Source organism: Aspergillus eucalypticola, assembly GCF_003184535.1.
Source record: "Aspergillus eucalypticola CBS 122712 chromosome Unknown BO83scaffold_2, whole genome shotgun sequence".
Classification (NCBI taxonomy): domain Eukaryota; kingdom Fungi; phylum Ascomycota; class Eurotiomycetes; order Eurotiales; family Aspergillaceae; genus Aspergillus; species Aspergillus eucalypticola.
This window is the reverse complement of record NW_020290276.1, coordinates 541875-559020: the sequence shown is the minus strand read 5'-3', so window position 1 is coordinate 559020 and position 17146 is coordinate 541875. Positions and strand designations below refer to the sequence as shown.

At 53.6% G+C, this 17146-nt stretch overlaps 8 protein-coding genes across 8 annotated transcripts; 4 read left to right on the top strand and 4 right to left on the bottom strand.

Moving 5' to 3' along the window:
* Window positions 1-26: 26 nt before the first annotated feature.
* BO83DRAFT_374492 (uncharacterized protein) lies at window positions 27-1320 on the top strand. The gene has a single exon (XM_025530216.1). It carries the CDS (start codon window positions 440-442, stop codon window positions 1217-1219), a length of 780 nt encoding a protein of 259 aa, XP_025392668.1. The 5' UTR covers window positions 27-439; the 3' UTR covers window positions 1220-1320.
* Window positions 1321-1330: 10 nt separating this feature from the next.
* BO83DRAFT_329404 (tRNA guanylyltransferase) lies at window positions 1331-2770 on the bottom strand. The gene is made up of 8 exons (XM_025528192.1): window positions 2696-2770; window positions 2553-2642; window positions 2296-2427; window positions 2197-2241; window positions 1947-2122; window positions 1798-1886; window positions 1642-1746; window positions 1331-1591 (listed from the first exon to the last, which is right to left on the bottom strand). The coding sequence occupies exons 1-8, from the start codon at window positions 2707-2709 to the stop codon at window positions 1364-1366; spliced, it is 879 nt and encodes a 292-aa protein (XP_025392667.1). The 5' UTR covers window positions 2710-2770; the 3' UTR covers window positions 1331-1363.
* A 227-nt stretch (window positions 2771-2997) lies between these two features.
* BO83DRAFT_374490 (Fibronectin type III domain protein) lies at window positions 2998-6656 on the bottom strand. Its single transcript, XM_025530215.1, has 4 exons — window positions 6446-6656; window positions 6189-6382; window positions 5113-6131; window positions 2998-5057 (listed from the first exon to the last, which is right to left on the bottom strand). Exons 1-4 carry the CDS (start codon window positions 6487-6489, stop codon window positions 3111-3113), a joined length of 3204 nt encoding a protein of 1067 aa, XP_025392666.1. The 5' UTR covers window positions 6490-6656; the 3' UTR covers window positions 2998-3110.
* A 338-nt stretch (window positions 6657-6994) lies between these two features.
* Window positions 6995-10046, top strand: BO83DRAFT_374489 (putative lipin Smp2). The gene is made up of 5 exons (XM_025530214.1): window positions 6995-7460; window positions 7514-7584; window positions 7640-7931; window positions 7997-8888; window positions 8936-10046. The coding sequence occupies exons 1-5, from the start codon at window positions 7352-7354 to the stop codon at window positions 9834-9836; spliced, it is 2265 nt and encodes a 754-aa protein (XP_025392665.1). The 5' UTR covers window positions 6995-7351; the 3' UTR covers window positions 9837-10046.
* Window positions 10047-10202: 156 nt separating this feature from the next.
* Window positions 10203-11361, top strand: BO83DRAFT_352360 (putative transcription initiation factor TFIID, 31kD subunit; the record flags this gene model as incomplete). Its single annotated transcript, XM_025528989.1, has 1 exon — window positions 10203-11361. Exon 1 carries the CDS (start codon window positions 10402-10404, stop codon window positions 11359-11361), a length of 960 nt encoding a protein of 319 aa, XP_025392664.1. The 5' UTR covers window positions 10203-10401.
* A 410-nt stretch (window positions 11362-11771) lies between these two features.
* BO83DRAFT_374488 (uncharacterized protein) lies at window positions 11772-12554 on the bottom strand (the record flags this gene model as incomplete). The annotated part of the gene is made up of 2 exons (XM_025530213.1): window positions 12139-12554; window positions 11772-12042 (listed from the first exon to the last, which is right to left on the bottom strand). The coding sequence occupies exons 1-2, from the start codon at window positions 12287-12289 to the stop codon at window positions 11774-11776; spliced, it is 420 nt and encodes a 139-aa protein (XP_025392663.1). The 5' UTR covers window positions 12290-12554.
* A 144-nt stretch (window positions 12555-12698) lies between these two features.
* BO83DRAFT_405019 (rRNA-processing protein UTP11) lies at window positions 12699-13862 on the top strand. Its single transcript, XM_025533770.1, has 2 exons — window positions 12699-12868; window positions 12943-13862. The coding sequence occupies exons 1-2, from the start codon at window positions 12773-12775 to the stop codon at window positions 13744-13746; spliced, it is 900 nt and encodes a 299-aa protein (XP_025392662.1). The 5' UTR covers window positions 12699-12772; the 3' UTR covers window positions 13747-13862.
* On the bottom strand, window positions 13855-16805 carry BO83DRAFT_352355 (histidine biosynthesis protein HIS4). The gene is made up of 3 exons (XM_025528988.1): window positions 15811-16805; window positions 14204-15760; window positions 13855-14147 (listed from the first exon to the last, which is right to left on the bottom strand). The coding sequence occupies exons 1-3, from the start codon at window positions 16652-16654 to the stop codon at window positions 13948-13950; spliced, it is 2601 nt and encodes an 866-aa protein (XP_025392661.1). The 5' UTR covers window positions 16655-16805; the 3' UTR covers window positions 13855-13947.
* Window positions 16806-17146: the final 341 nt, after the last annotated feature.

The following is a 17146-nucleotide window of genomic DNA, read 5'->3' as shown; positions in this document are numbered from 1 at the left end:
TTATCTTATCGCGCGGTGTTTTTGCAAACCAGCGAGCGGGCTTGGTGTGGGTTTGGATTGGATTAGATTGTAGTACTCCGTAGTTAGATTTTTTTTTTCAGATTACGGCCTCCCCTTCCTACACTATCTAACTAACTATCTATCTATCTCTTCGCGGTCGTCGCATTTCTTTGCTTGTGTATGTGTTGGGGGGATTTTACATAGCGGTTTCTTTCTTTCTTTCTTTCTTCCTTTTCTCTTTTCTTCTCCTTCTCTAATTCGCATACGCACGCGCCGTTTGCAATCCACCGATCGATTGATCGATCCGTCGAGAATAAGTCGCATTCAACGAACGACCTACCTATCTACCTACCTTTACCAACCAACCTACCTACCGACGTTACTACCTCCGAACCGACCTACCTTCCATTAACAAAGAAAAGAAAAAAAAGGAAAGCAAATGGACGCCCAAGCCTACCTTCTCCGCCACGGCTGGTCCGGTCCCGGCAACCCACTCAACCCGAACCGACGGCCCGGCACACACGGCGGACTAGGACTGACGAGACCGATTCTCGTTGCGCGACGCCAAGGCAACCAAGGCGTGGGGAAGAAGACGACCAAGGACCCCACGAATCAGTGGTGGTTGCGGGGGTTCGAGGACGCGCTGAAGGGCGTGGGCGACGAGAATAAGAGTGCGGGGGATGCGAAGCGCACGCCGAATGCGTTGACGAGTGAATTGTATCGGTATTTTGTGAGGGGGGAGACGGTTCCGGGGACTTTGGGGGATAAGAAGAGGAAGGCTGAGGATGAGGATGATGGTGGGAAGAAGAAGAAGAAGAGCAAGGGAGAGGAGAGTAAGGAGGAGAGATGGGTGAGGAGGGAGGAGAAGAGGAAGAGGAAGGAGGAGAGGGCAAAGAGGAGAGAAGAGAGGAAGAAGAAGAGGGAGGAGAAGGAGGTTAGGAGGGCGGAGAGGGAGAAGAAGAGGGCGCTTAAGAAGATGAAGAAGGAGAAGGAGAAGGAGAAGGAGAAGGAGAAGGAGAAGGAGAAGGCTGGTCCTGAGGATGTGTATCCTACGCCGCCGGCGACGGAGGTGGAACAGACGGAGTCGAGTGGGAGGGATGAGGAAGAGGTGAAGAAGGACAAGAAGAAGAAGACGAAGCGAGAGACGTCTGCGTCGGATGACGGGTCGAAGAAAAAGAAGTCGAAAAAGTCCAAGGATGGGACGGCGTCCTCGAATTGAATGTGGATGATTGGGATCGAGAGATGCTCTTTGGCAGTTTATAGATAGATTCGACTTATAGATACCCATGGCTGTGCTACTTGGTTGTACATTCTCACGAACAATATTTGCATTTTCATTATCATTCTTTTAATCGTCATATCATCATGCTACTTCCTTCGCCTCTGTAGGCAGCTTTCCGGGCTTGCCGGAGAGAATCCATGGCCGTCTCTCCCAGAACTCGTCCTTGATGATGTCGACATGGTCGACCACGACCTGCACTTTGCGACGCAGTTTGCGGATCTTCTCCTGCTGTGTCTTGGAGGGCGTGTCCTCCTGCAATGGTGATGTTTCTTCCTGCACGCTGGAGTCTGAACTTTCCTCTAGTTGATACTGTACCTTGGTCAGTAGCCACACAGACGAAGCAGGAGAGACACACATACCTGGCGATATAAGACGCTGCCCTTCTTATAAATTTCTTCTTCATTGTTATAGTTGATGCCGAATCTCTTGAAGAGGATCTCATTCTTGTCAGAAGACAGGGTGCCCTGGTCGACACTGTTAGCAGCAGCAGCAACTCTCAAGCACCAGAAACTCACCTTTAACTCCAGTTCGGCTTCTCTTCTATCCATCCCACCTTGCAGGACCATGGACCAGAAAGTCGTATTGTAAAGGTTATTGATATGACCTACAGCATATTAGCACACGACAAATAGAACGGCCAATGCTGCCAATAGGCACAACTCACAATCCACCTGCCGCCAGCTCATATAATCCCTGAAAATTCTGGAGTTCGGATACATCACTGCTCTTCCATCGAACGAAGGCAGAGCTGCTGGCTGCAGCGGCGTATCGGGGAAATACGTCCCCCATAGATAGATGTAATGCGCCGTGAATGTTGACACAATGGTCGTTACTAGTTTGCTGTATTCCAAGCAGAATGAGTCCATACTGCTAGTGGACATAAAATATTGCGCACGGAAAGAAGAATAACTTACGCACTCCGCCGCTCAAATAATTGGCAGTTGGGATGAAAAGCGAAACTAATCTCAAGTCAATATCACCCCATTTGACCGGGAGCATGTCGCATCGCATACCTGTACTCATCGCTAATACCGTAGGCGATGCAAAGATCAGGAAGATCTTTCATGACGCCGACGGCTGCGGCATTCATTAGGTCTAGGGCCCGACGGTCATTGGGCTTTATGAAGCCATAATAATCAGAGAGTCTACATTCCGTCAGTTAGCGACATGTAAACAGCCAGCTCTTAAGATAAGGAGTTGACTCAGCTGCTAAGAGCAGTTTCGAAAAGCGCAGCATCGTGTTGAAGCCTTAGGAGGGAGATGCACTGACTTGTGGAAGCCTCTGCCATCGATCCGGACCACAATCCATGTATTGGGAAGTAGAACGTCCGGTTGCTCGAATGACTTGACATATTCATATCTGTGGCGGTTAGCAGCTGCTCTCAAAATTGATTTACTGGACAGGGAACATACTTGGAATTTGCCATCTTGCTTTAGACTGCAGTATCCGGGACTGGCGATGATTGTTGTGCAGGAAAAGCCGTCGGGCTGGCGAGGGAGAATGAATCATGAAGATTTGGGTGGGGATGAGGGACGAACCGAACCGTCCCTCCACGGCCAGCGTTGCGCTGCTTTGCACCCAATAGCTCTTAGCATCTCTGGTAGGTATAAACTACTTCGACCACAATGCTTTCGACTAGAGCTTTCGCCTTTGATTACTACAGTAAATTGCAGGTATACAGAAAAATGGATCATTTCAAGAGGATAAGAAAGGCATGCTATGTGCCACAAAATGACTTCTACCGTCACTAGCTAAGAAATTGAGAGAATGCCTAACGCCACACGGCGACCTAACAAAAATGAAATAGAAAGAATGGATGGTGTATGTTCATGCGTGGATCTCCTCCGCTGCCTCTTCATCCTCCGCCTCGCTAACATGCTCACTGGGGCGTTCACTCGTCTCACTGGCGGCCTTATCGGACTTCCTGGACATGCGGCTGAAGAATCCCAGGCTGCTTCGAGTAGATCGGTCTGCTGAAGGGGCGCTGGACACGGTGCTGTCTACGCTCTTGGCAAGCATCGCCTCGCTATGTGCGTCTTCGTCAATGTCGCCTTGCGAAGGGTCACCCTTCTTGGAGAAAAGCCCTGACCGGTCCTTCCAGGAACTGAACTTGCTGGAGCTGCCCTTTCGGGTGATCTTACGAATGAATGACTCTTTCGAGCTTCCATTATCCAGCGAGCCTGCGGAGGGCATACGTTCCAAGGATTCATACGAGTCGCCTGTGTACATAGAGAAAGAACGAGAATCCCGCGAGGTGCGCGATTCAGACGGAGAGCCTTCTTCCATGTGGAAGTCAAACGGAGCATCTAGCTCTCGGTCTTTCGCTGCCTCCTTCTCTTTGCTCTTGTCCGACCGCTTCCCAAAGATGGTCCTGAAGGAAGGTGCAGCAGGATTCAATTTTGGAGTGACTGGCCGATGAGAAGATGATGGCCGTGTACCGATCGGCGCCTGCAATGGCCGGCCTTGTCTCTCGAACGAATCTTGGAGAAAGTCTGGCTCCCCAGTAAGGCCCAAAGGAAGGTGACCCGATGAGCCGTACTGTGTAGATGGCCGGCGCGACTGCACCCGAGACCAGGTCGATGGGGAAGTCCAATCAAACCCCAGAGGACTTCGATGGCCTTGCTTTTCTGCCGATGGCCAACCGAAGTGACGATTATCGGTGGAGGGATGAGGAAGCTGGTTTTCGAAAGAGAAGGTCGATGAGGGCCGCGGAGACAACGACTCCCGGCGCACTGTGCCCAAGATGGAGGAAGGATCGATGGGATCATGACGAGGACTGAACTGGTTGTATCCTGTGTTATGATCGGAGGTTTCACTGGATTTGAGCAGACCGTGTCCACTGCCGAATCCAAATCGGCTGGGTGAGAAGATGCTGGAAATGCCTGCGCGTCGCGAGGGAAGATGGTCGGAAGAGCTGTCTGTTGTAACACCTGCTGTGTTGCTCCTGGGGAACAGAGACATCGGATTCGCCCAGTTGCCTGTATAGCTCAGCCGACGACGTCTAGCCCCTATGGGATCCATCTCCTCCAAATTACGGGGGAACGACTGACTTTGTCCTGGTTTCAAACTGCCCAGTAGAGGTGGCTCGTCTGCCAATGTCTTGCCGCGAGGACGGTGGAAGCCAAAGAGCCCCGAAAGCCTGCGCGACGCACTTTTGGGCGCCTCGCCTACATCCAAATTCACCGGTTGCGATTCAACATCTTTGGGCAGGGTCTGGTCCTCCGGACTAGCGAAGAGGCTTTCCGGCCTGCTTCCGGTAGAGTCTGGCGAAGGTGGCCCATGAGGAAACTCTAGCGCAGTGCTTGGTTGTTCGAGGTTGGAAAAGCGAGAACGGATGGCCGGACGGGGGAGTTCGGGCGACTCCTCGTCTCCGAGGAGATCGGACGGAAGAAGTGCGTCGGCGCGAGGGCTCATTTGAGGGTTTCCAAGCGACATATCCGAGTATCCCCGCGTACTATCCGACTGGCCCGAAAGGCTCGGGAGGGTCATTCCATTGTTGATGTTGAAGAAGGCAGAAGTCGGGCCAAAGGTGGGAGACCCAGTGGCAGGAGGGTTGTAGCTAATGCCACCTGAGAATGAAGGCTCGATGGCCGTGAAATTCATCGGAGATGAGACATTACTGGCGAGTGAGCTGCGGTGTCGACGTGGGCGAATAGTCGCAGTGTTGGAGAGATCAAGATCGAGAGCTGGGATAGAAAAGGGTCCTGTGCTGCCGGTACGTTGGGTAGTTAGCCACTTCAGGCGCTCCTGCGCTTCTTGGTACTGCTGCTGAGCCTGTAGAGCCAGTTAGAGACTATGTCGAGAACCAGGCTATTGTAGATATACTAACCTGGGTATGGAGGTTGACAAGGGTAGCATAGCGAGCGTGAAGATTGCTCAATTTGATCTCCCACTGGCGGGCTCGCTCATTGTCAATGCGATCCAACTCCTTTCCATCCTCGCTATCTGCTTCCTGGTGGGTTTGCCTCTCCTCCTCCAGCTTCTTGACACGCCCGCCCTTGTCTTGAATTTCGTCATCGATGACCTTCATCTCTGCCTGCTCCTTGGCAATCTTCTTCCGAATCTCATCTCCGCGCTGCTTTCCCTCCTCTTCCAGCCGTGCCTTTTCCTCTTTCGACTCCGCTGCTTCACGGTTCATATTCTCAACCCGCTCCTGCCACCGGACGATATCGGACTTGCGCTTCTTACGCTCAGACTCCTTCTGCTGCAGGAGTCTTTCACGCTTCGCCTTCTCACTCTGCACTGTACGATTGACACTTTCCAGTTTGTAAACGTGCTTCTTCAGGTCGCCGCTCGCTTCATCCTTTTCCTTGACCCGCTTTTTCAATTCATCACGCTGTTTCTCAAGTTCCTTCAAAAGAGCAATGTGCTCCTCTTCTTCATCGGTAGTTTGCTTCTCGACGGTCTCGTTCTCGTGCTGCAGGGTTTTCAATCGGTCGGCGAGTTGTTCGAGAGTCTCGTCGTGATCGTCGTTCGTGGTGCTCTTTTGTGTCTCCTCCGCATGGCCATGCGAGACCTCCGTCCCGCTCGCTGCAGGAGACGGTTTCCGCCCGGCTGAAGATCGCTTGGCTTGGAGCTGTCCTCCGCTGTGCTCCCGAGACATCACGGGCGCCGAGGGGGCAGCAAGACCAGCGGTAGACCGGGGGATGGACGCCCGAATGGTAGGATTGCCGACCGTAGCATTCTGTTGGGTTTGCGACAAGGGCAAAGACTTCGTGCGCACATGGATGATTGCACTTGGGGTTTGGAAGTTCGCAGCACTAACTGAAAGAACGCAGATATGATAGATACTTCCGGGAACCAAGTTCAGGATTTCGACTGCAGTTTCCGCTCGTTTCGATTCGCCCACTGACAACTCATTAGTATCAACAGAAAGAGATTCGAGGGAGCCATTGCCGAGGGTACCCTTGATGCCGTTCAATTGGATGATGTGCTTGTGGATGGAATTGTGAAATTCGGGTTGTTTCCAGGCGATGCGAATTTCACGGGCGGTAATCTCTTCGAGGGTGACCTCTGGTGGCGGAGGAATATCCAGACCGAGCTTTTCAACTAGGACGTCGTTGGGGGTCTGGCAGACCTGCCACGCACGGTACAGTAGCCTTTGAGAGAAGTTGAATTTAGTTGTGCGCTCTCTACACTCTAACTGAGACCTTGCGACCTACCAGATCAGAGCCCAGAGAATGGTGACAGCCAGGAAGAGAGCCATGACGCCTCGCACCCTCACTCGGGGAACTACGCTGGGGTAGGCGTCGAAGGAGAGAAACAACGGCTCATACATCCCAGCGTCCGACACCCATGGAGAGGGAGAAAGGGGAGAGGGGACTGGCAACTTCGTCGAGGGGCAGTGAAGGGTCAGCAAGCAGACGATTCACCTAGATAATCCCGTGAGAGTCGAGGAGGAATTAATCCGATGCTCCGCGGAGGGCTGCCGAGAGAGGAGTGGGACAGAGTCACATGACTGAGATAGCTGACTACTTTGCTTGCTGACTCAGCTCCGAGTCAACTGGGTGTAGATCATGGGATGTTCCAGACTAAACTACTTTGGGACATTCCTCAAAAAATAGCCTGCGCCAGCCGGAAGGGGCCTAGTGCCCGCTTGAAGCCGAGGAAGGCAGGGAAGAAGCAGCCTGGAGCACATGACGGACCGCCCGGCCGGGGAGAGACAGACGAAGCGGTTGGGCTGTTGAGCCTTCTTGCAGGTCCCAACAATCATAGAATCGCCTTTTGCTAACTCCTTCTCCCATTTCGCTGTCCTATCTGTCTCCCTTTGTTGTCTATACGCCCTGCTGGTGCTGCAGGTTCCACTCGCTTGGTTTCGATCGTGGTCAAATGCTTGCATGCCAACTCATTCGCTTTGCAAGTGACCGTCTCTCGTTAGTGATTCCACTTCGGCGCATGTCTTTCGGGCATTGTCACATGGGCCGTATGTAGGCGGCAATTCCTGCACCTCCGCCGTCTGACCTTCAACCCCCCTCTCTATCTGCTGTGTTCATTGTTTTGTGCTTCGCCTTTATCGCTTGGGGATTGTTACAATATTCTCCAGGGACTTTCCCTGTCATTCTCGCAGGATGCAGTACGTCCGAAGTATCAGTGGTTCCGTCTCCAAGACGTGGAACTCCATCAATCCAGCCACCTTGAGCGGGGCAATCGATGTGATCGTAATTGAACAAGAGGATGGTTCGTGGTTTGCCTCTTTTCTCTGGTCAATCGGACACTAATCTCTCGTATAGGAACTTTGGCTTGTTCACCTTTCCATGTTCGATTCGGCAAATTCTCTTTGCTCCGCCCGTACGAGAAGAAGGTACCGTTCCCGCATCGTTCCTCTCAGCAATCCCCATATAACTAAGACGTTCAAGGTGGAATTTTCCGTAAATGGTGTCAAGCAAGATTATGCGATGAAGCTGGGCGAAGGCGGAGAGGCCTTCTTTGTCTTTGAGACAACAGACGAGATCCCCGCCTCGCTGCAGACTTCGCCCCTGGTTTCTCCAAGCAGCAGCCCCAAGATGCGCAGTGAGGAGAACCTCCCTCCATCGCTTCAGGAACCCGATTATTTGGATCTCGATCGATCATCTACGGGCAATCTAGATGGGAAATCTTCAACAGCCCTTCCGGTGCTGTCGAGGAGTATGCGGGCATCGAGCGATTTAGGTGGGTTCTATTGCTGACTTCCATATATCATGTTATATCATGTTATTGACATCCATCTGCGACAGGTACCCTTACTCCTCTTTCACGGTCGCCGGATGACTCCAGTCTGGGCAGGTCCCGACATGGCTCTTTCGGCGATACTCCCACCAAAATCGACCGAACGGCTACGGATACAGTGCTGTTGACCAAGAGCCGCTCCAACAGTGTCAGCGTAGCGGACCAAGTATATGGGATGCAGTCCTCTGGTGCCAGCGCCGCAAGCGATGATCTGGGCCAGGATGGTCGTTCGCGAAGCCCCCCGCCAATAACTCCCGAAGAGGCGATGTCTCGTGCCGTCTCGCTATCGAAGAAACTTTCCGGATCGAATATTCCGTCTCACATTACCGAAACAGGAGACCTCATGCTCGATATGACTGGGTACAAGAGCAGCGAAGAGGACGCTCTGCGAGCGGAAGTTCTTGCGCGGAAGATCCTCGCAGAGGAGCTGGAGGGCCCCTATGACATCGGGGCTCTCATTGGGGCCGACGAACATGGGAACTTGTGGATCTACAGTAGTGAAGAAGCAAAGGAGGCTGCCAACCGCCGCGCCACCTTTAATGCGATGCGACCGGGCTCCGCCATGAGCGAGCATGCCATCTCCGACCCGGGATATCACAGTGACAGCGACAAGTCTCTGCAGGACAAGCCGCTACCCAGCCGGCACTATCGCACCCAGTCTGATGTCCAACCCGGCTTCCCAACCCCGCCGCAGTCACCGACGACAGAAGCCCAAGAGCCAACTCGAAACTATGCAAAGACCCTCCGTCTCACGAGTAATCAGCTGAAGGCACTGAACTTGAAGCCTGGGGCGAACAGCATGTCGTTCAGCGTCAACCGGGCTACGTGCACGGCGACGATGTATCTGTGGAACGGGAATATTCCCATTGTAATCTCCGATATTGACGGAACCATTACCAAGTAAGTGTTTACGATCTGGGATGTCGGAAGTCGCTAATGGATTGTAGGTCTGATGCTCTGGGCCATGTGTTGAACATGATTGGCCGTGACTGGACGCACGCTGGAGTGGCCAAGTTGTATACTGACATTGTCAACAACGGGTACAACATCATGTACCTTACAAGTCGATCAGTTGGCCAGGCGGATACGACGCGGGCCTACTTGTATGGCGTGAATCAGGACGGCTGGAGACTGCCTAAGGGGCCGGTCATCATGAGTCCTGATCGAACCATGGCAGCACTCCGACGAGAAATCTACCTGAGGAAGCCCGAGGTGTTCAAAATGGCCTGCCTGCGGGATATCTTGAACCTCTTCAATGGGAAAGAGAATCCCTTCTACGCCGGGTTCGGCAACCGTCTTACTGATGCGCTAAGTTACCGGTCGGTGAACATCCCGTCCACCAGGATCTTCACGATCAATTCGAATGCCGAGGTCGTCCTGGACCTTCTTAGTCTAAATAAGTACAAGAGCAGTTACGTTTCGATGACGGAGCTGCTGGACCATTTCTTCCCGCCGGTGAGTCTGCTGGTCCAGGCTGGCGGCGAAGAATATACCGATTTTACCTATTGGAGAGAGCCTCCGCCGGACTTAGAGGACTTTTCCTGCACAGACAGCGAAGCGGAGGAAGGAGACCAAGAGGAGGAAGAAGACGAGGAAGAGGACGAGGAGGAATACGACGGGGAGCTGAGCGACGAGGAAGCCAGTGATGTCGACGAGGATGAGGCCGGAGAAGAGCTGGGGGCAAGCTATATCTCGCAGGACTCGGTCGATGGATCTGAACTGGTGGACAGTCTCAATCTCCATGCTGCCGATGAAGAAGACATCGAGGACGAAGATGAGATCGCCTCGGAAGAGGAGTTGGACCCTCCTCGTCCAAGCCAATCCAACCCTGGCTCTCCCAAACGCTGAGGGCAGCAAGATGCATCAACTGCATTATGATGGCGAATTCATAGGCCAGGGACTTGACATTTATCGCATGGATGAGGTGTTTGTGTTATAGAATTGCATGATGGGCGTTTGCACGGTCGCATAGCCATATTATTACTTTTGTTGGGCGGCACATAATGTATGATAGTCGAGACACTAAGTTGCACAGTATAGAATTGTTGCATCATCAAATTCTTTTCTCTTAATTAATCTACTTTCTGCTCCTTCTGCAACATCACGTACATCGACGGTCCCAAGTGCTGGGAATCGATCACCTGCCGAAGGCGGTCTAGCGCGGACTTGCCTGGCCGACCGACTCTCGCTTTGCCTCCATCGGCAGCTTTCATCTCCAGCTTCATCAACCCCAGCAACCATCTACCCTCGCGCATACACTCATCTACACCTGTATCGGACACTGCGAATCCCATTCCGAACAGCAGGCGATGCCAGCACCCACTAATTGACCAGCCTCCGAAGCGCGTCGCTACACCTACTATCCCGTCAACGACTACCACCTCACCCATCACCACCCTCAATATCATTCAAAATGGCCTCACCAAACCACGCGCAACCTCCCACCACTCAACCCATCACACCTCCGGCCGAACCGTCAAGCACTCAACCTACCGCATCCCAAAACACCACCACCACCACTACCGCCCCCGCCGCACCACCAACAACAACAACAACCGCAACCAACAATCCCAGCACCGCACCCGCCGCGAACACCAACCCCAGCGCCCAACCGACCCAGATCCCCTCCACCTCCCTCAAAGACAGCGGCAAATCACGACGTCCGCGCGATGTCCGACTCATCCACATGCTTCTCTCCTCGCTGGGAGTAACAGCATACCAAGAGCGCGTTCCACTGCAACTCCTCGATTTCGCCTACCGCTACACGTCCTCGGTGCTGCAAGATGCCGTGCATCTCGCGACAGAAGGCTACGCCGGTGGTCCCGAGGCTGCTGGTGGTGGTGGAAGCTCCCGCGCCGGCGCGTCCGAAATCAATACTGTGTCGCTACCGGCGCTGCGGCTGGCTATTGCGTCCCGACTGCATTATCAGTTCCAGGCGGGATTGCCGAAGGAATTTCTGATGGATGTGGCGGCGGAGAGGAATCGCGTGGCTTTGCCCGGTGCGAGTCGTGGGTTTGATAGTCAGGGAATGGCGAAGGCGGCGGCGGCGAATCAGAGTGTCGTTATGGGTGGGATGAGGTTGCCGCCGGAGAGGTTCTGTTTGACGGGTACGGGGTGGAATATGAGGGAGGAGTGGGAGAGTGAGGGCGAAGAGGAGGTGGATGATTCTGCGGATGCTGGGAGGGAGAATGGAATGGGTGGTGGTGGTGGTGGTGGTGCTGGGGGTGGGACGAAGGTGGAGGAGGGTGAGGAGGGTGTGGATGAGGAGGAGGATGGGAAGATGGAGGATGTTTTCGGGGAGGATACGGCGATGGGAGAGGGTGATGGTGATGGAGGGGATGGGGATGGGGATAAGGATATGACGGATGTTTAGATCAGTGGAGAGTGTGTATCTGCATAGAGGCGTTAGGGCGCAGGATAACTAGTTACTACTATAACTACCTACTTAGTACTTGGACAGGAGGACGGGAGATTCAATTCATCTATTCTTTCTTTTACTATCCTTTACCTTTCCTTTCAACATCATGCACCCATCATCTATCGTCGCTCCATCCATCACATCACCACCACCAACAACAACTACTTACTATACAAGTCCCAAAGAACACACACACACTAAGTCTGTAAATGCCAAACAAAACGCCAAAACCAGCAGTATCAATACAAAAACAAAGCAAGAGGAGGATAACCCTATATACGCCAACCCACACACAGCACACACAACCCCATCCCCATCCCCACCCCATCACATCATACACATACACACCCACCCACCCATTTCCCCTCTACTTCTTAGCAGCAGCTTTCGCAGCAGCCTGCCTCTCCTGATCCTCCCTCATCATGCGAATGACTTCCTCCCTCCGTTTCTCCACCTTCGCAAGCTCCTCCTCCTTCGCCTTCCTCCGCTCCTCATGCGTCGCAAACCACTCCTCCCTCGCCCGGTCTTCTACCTCCGGCTTCGCATGCGCTACCATGCACGAGTTCATCGCTAGTCGTTGGTCCCGACATACCCATGTTGCTGTTATTGTGCGGTTGACGGCGCATTCGGCGAATGCTATACCAATGGCCCCAGTGATTAGTATGCGTTGCGAACACTTTCCCTTCTGTTTCGAGAAAGAGCATTGGGATTGGGGGTTGGGGGAAGACTCACCCTTGATTTCAGGCGCACAGAGGGATCGCACGCGCTTGTAGTAGAGTTGCTTCACTTCTGCTTCTTGGGCGGCGGAGAGGGGGAGGGGGTTGCGGAGGTTGTATTTTGGTTTGGTTGTTGTTGAGTCGGGTTGGGGGGTTGTGGAGGACATTTTGGATTGGTGAGGTGGTTGAGGTTATGTATGTATTGTATGTATGTAGGTCTTTGTAGAGGAGAGGCGTTGGTGTTGCTGGTGGTGGTGTCAATCTGTCGTGTATACGAGAAGCAATAGCGCACTGTCCGAACACGAGGGAATTATCCGTTGTCGTAAATCAATCCGAGAATCCGACACAGGGTATCAATTCATCACCGACATATACCACCAATTGCATCAGAAGAAGAAAGCTAGGAAACAACACCAATGATCATGCGTTGTCTAGCACAGCTAGAATAGTTAAGAATCCAGCGGAGAAAGAAGTCGGACGGGTTGGTCGGCAACTACCCGATTGGGTTTAGTGTCATCCGACTCCGACTTTTCATTACTTTCTATCTATCTATCTATCTATCCCCATCCTCTTACCCAACGATCAACCACGTACTTTTACTCCCTTCACAAGTCTCTTCACGCAGGGAGAAGAAAAAGGGTATATTCATCATGTCCTCCATGCGCAATGCCGTTCAGCGGCGCAACCACCGCGAGCGTGGTCAGCTCGAAGGTCGTGAGAAATGGGGTATTCTTGAAAAGCACAAGGTACATATACATACATATCTTTATACGCTTACCATCCTTAGGTTTTCTACGATACTGACACAATGACTGTATAGGACTACTCCCTCCGCGCGAAAGATTACAACACGAAGAAAGAAAAGATCAAGCGTCTACAAGAAAAAGTCCGCGACCGCAACCCCGATGAATTCGCCTTCGGCATGATGTCGAGTTCGTCCGCTCGACAAGGCAAACACGGCGCTGCAGGAAACCGGGACTCGGCTGCTGCGCGCGGTCTCAGCCACGACGCTATCAAGTTGCTCAAGACACAGGATGCGGGGTACCTGCGGACAGTCGGGGAGCGGATCCGGCGACAGATGGAGAAGCTGGAGGAGGAGGTGCGGTTGCAGGATGGGATGAAGGAGCTACTTGATGGTGAGGGTGCGGAGGACAAGAAGAAGGTGGAGGTGGTGGACGACGATGATGATATGGACTTTGATTTTGATTTCGGGGATGATGATGAGGTGGATCAGAAGAAGAATAAGAAGAGCAGGAAGTTGGTGTTTGCGGATGATCGGAAGGAGCAGAGAGTATTGAAGAAGAAGAAGTTACGGGAGGAAGATAATGATGAGGATGACGATGAAGAGGACGAGGATGATTCGTTTGGGAAGCAGATGATGAAGAAGTCGAGGAAGCAATTGGAGGCGGAGAGGCAGGCGCTTGTGGAGGCCCGTCGGGCTCGCAAGATGAGGAAGCGTGCGGCGGAGGCGCGGGTCAACAAGCTCAAGGCGCTGCAGAAGCAGTATAAGGAGATCACTGCTGCAGAGCGCGAGTTGGATTGGCAGCGCGGTCGGATGGATAATGTGGTGGGCGGCACGAATAAGAATGGTGTCAAGTGGAAGATTCGTGAGCGGAAGAAGTGATTTATTGTTCCTTTCGTTTGGTTTGTGGTTTGTTTATTGTCCATACTGCTACGGCAGTTTATGATTCTGCGTTGCATCGGTGGTGGGAAAAGTTCCGTGTCTACTAGAGGCGTTCGAGATACCATTAATGTACAGTGATCATCAAGACCTTTTATTGCTATGCTCATATTACATGCGTCAATCGTAAACCGCTGGTACAAATCATGCCTGCTGCTTCTTCATGTGCGCCACGCGGATGCTCACGGCCCGCTTGTGCGCATCCAGTCCCTCCACTGCTGCCAGCTGCTCCACCGTGCGAGACAGGCCCAGCAGACCGTCTGCCGTCAGGTTTGAGCTGGTGATGTGCTTGAGGAAGGATCCCAGGTTCACACCGGAGTACTGCTTGGCGTAGCCGTAGGTCGCTGTGACTATTAGCTTGGTTCACAAATACTAGATTGAAGATATCGGAAAAACTTACGCAAAGAGTGGTTGACACCGGCAGAGTAATCGCCCACACTCTCCGGGGTCCACTGGCCGATGAACACACTACCGGCGTTCTGCACCTTCTCAACTGCCGCTTCGGCGTTCTGGATCTGCAGGATCAAGTGCTCAGGGGCGTAGTCGTTGCTGAGAGCCATGGCTTCCTCGAGGTCGCGCACAACGAAAGTGACCGAGTGCGCCAGAGAGCCCTTGACAATGTCCACACGGGGCAGAGCCTTGGCCTGGACGTCAACCTCCTTCTCGATGGCCTGAAGCTGCTCCTCGTTCAAGTCAATGGCAATGAGGATGACCTGCGAGTCCACGCCGTGCTCGGCCTGACTCAGCAAATCAGAAGCGACGAAAGCAGGGTTGGCGTCCTTGTCCGCAATCACCAGCACTTCACTGGGACCAGCGGGCATGTCAATGCTGACCCCGGCGGAGGTGTCGTTGGCGACCAACATCTTGGCGGCAGTGACGAACTGGTTGCCAGGACCCAGGATCTTGTCCACCTTGCTGACACTCTCCGTGCCGTATGCCATAGCAGCGACTGCCTGAGCACCACCGGCAAGCACGATGCTTTCAGCACCGACCTTGTGCGCAACGTAGACAATCTCAGGAGAGATGCTGCCATCCGCGCGAGGAGGAGAAGCGAAGACCAGCTTCTTGCAGCCGGCCACCATAGCGGGAACACCCAGCATCATGGCGGTCGACGGCAGAACGGCAGTACCACCGGGGATGTAGAGACCGACGCGCTCAATGGGACGAGAGAAACGAGAGCAGACCACGCCCGGCATGGTCTCAACCTTCAAGCCCTCGTTGCTGTCTTTCTGGGCGCTGTGGAACTTGGCAATGTTGGAGATACTGATATCAATGGCCTCCTGAGTCTCGGGGGACAGCTTCATCAGCTCAGGCGGGAAAGGAGCGCTAAGCACCGGGGAGGTCAAAGAAGTGGCCTTTTCGAACTTGTGGGTGTACTTGAGCACACCGGCGTCACCGTTCTTGCGGACGTCGTCGATGATGGGGCGAACGAGAGCGACGATGGCATCGTTGGACTTCTGAGAAGGACGCTTGAGGTAGTCCTGCACGACATTCTCGGGGGTCGAAGCGGTAACAACGCGGGTCATCTGCATGGGCTCATCGGCCTTGGGAGCGGGCTCAGCAGGCTTAGCGGGCTCAGCAGCGGGCTTCGATTCGGCCAGACCAGCCTTCTCTGCCCAAGGGCCCTTGGCATCACCCTTTCTCCTCTTCACCTTCAGACTCTTGAGGTCCAGGTTCCTCTCCACATCCTCCAGGCTGACACCCGCCGCGACGCAGCGAGTCAGAGCGAAGTAGAGAAGATCCGCAGCCTCAAAAGCAATCTCTTCCTTGGTGTTGGCGCGGCACAGCTCATCAGCCTCCTCCATAATCTTGGCCTGGGTGAGCTTGGGCTCGTTGAAAAGGCGGGCAGTGTAGGATCCGGCGGGCGCATCAGCCTTGCGGGCTTGCAGGGTCTTCTGAAGACGGGCGAGACCGTTGTAGGGGCCGAAGCAGCTGGCGGTTCCAAGGTGGCAGAAACCTTTGAAGATGGTTAGTAGATTTCAAGTGGACTGGGAACTCTAGACTTACCTCTGCCAATCTGGTTAACAACAAAGACCAAGCAATCGCTGTCGCAGTCAAAGCCGACGCGGATCAGCTCCTGCACGTCTCCGCTGGACTGACCCTTGTACCAAAGACCACGCTTCCGGCTCTGGTACACTCCGGTGCCAGTGCGGAGGGCCTCGGCAATGCTCTCGTCGTTGCTCCACACCAGTCCCAGACATGTTCCACGTTCATCGGTCACGGTGGTGGCGTACAGACCGTTGCTCTGGTCTGCGACAGCACGGGCAGCAATGAGAGAGGCGGCGACGATCTTGCCGTTGGGTTCCTTGTGCTCAAAGGTCAATGCATCGGCCGACACAACGCTGACGCCGCCCTGGGCCAAGGTGTCCTTGAGCGTATCTTCCGTGGGAATGCTAGTGTACGTGCGGTACAAGTTCTGGGCTTCCAGGTTCATGCCAAGCTTCTCAGCGATGGCCTTGACGGCAGACGAGTCGGTCGACAAGCCAGCATCCTTGTGTTCGGTGGACTCGCCCACCCAGGTCTTGAAGGCATCCACCTGGCTCTCGGCAGCATAGACGACGAGACGTGATGACGGGACGGACTGTTCTTGAGACAGAGCCGTCAATTGGTTGAGGGAGATGAAGATCTTGGCAGCGCCGGCATTGAGGATATCGACGAGGTCGCCAGTGGAGGTAATGGCAGTAGCGTCAACGTAGACATCAAGGAGGCGGAAGTTGCGCTTGAGGAAGTCCTCAGCTTGAGCGAGGCTGGAAACCTTGACGAGGACGCGACCGAAGTAGGCGATCTGCTTGAGGGAGAGGCCGGAGGAGGGGGAAGCGGGGTCGTACGAGACGAGGAGGGGAGTGGCCATGATGGATGGATGGGAAGGGAACTCTCTAGGGGAATTTTCAAGGAGAGAGAATTAGAAGTAAGATCCCCAAGACGGGGGGAAAAAACAGCAGTTGGACAACTGGTAAAAAAAAGACGCGAGAGACGAGCGAGAGAAAGTGAGTCAGTCCGTCCGGGGCGGATCGGGGCAAAGATAAAGAAAGACTCCGCCTGCAATTTTCTTCCTGTTCTTTTGCCCCGCCATCGGAGAGGTTCTCACCGCCCGCCACAAATGCCCTGCAATTGATTGGATTAGCAGTGTTGGGATGCCTTCATCCATGGCTGACGGTCGCACAGAGTTAATTCCCTTGGGCAGATGTCGGGTCTGGCCATGTTCCTGAAGCTTGTTGCTTCAGTGGGAGTTTCCTACTGATCCTGTTGGCGGGGTTGGCATGTCCCCATGAAGTTCTTCTGTGGGATCCCGTCAATTCCCTCCACCAGATTTAAATCTAGAGTTCTGGTCTAATCCAGTTCA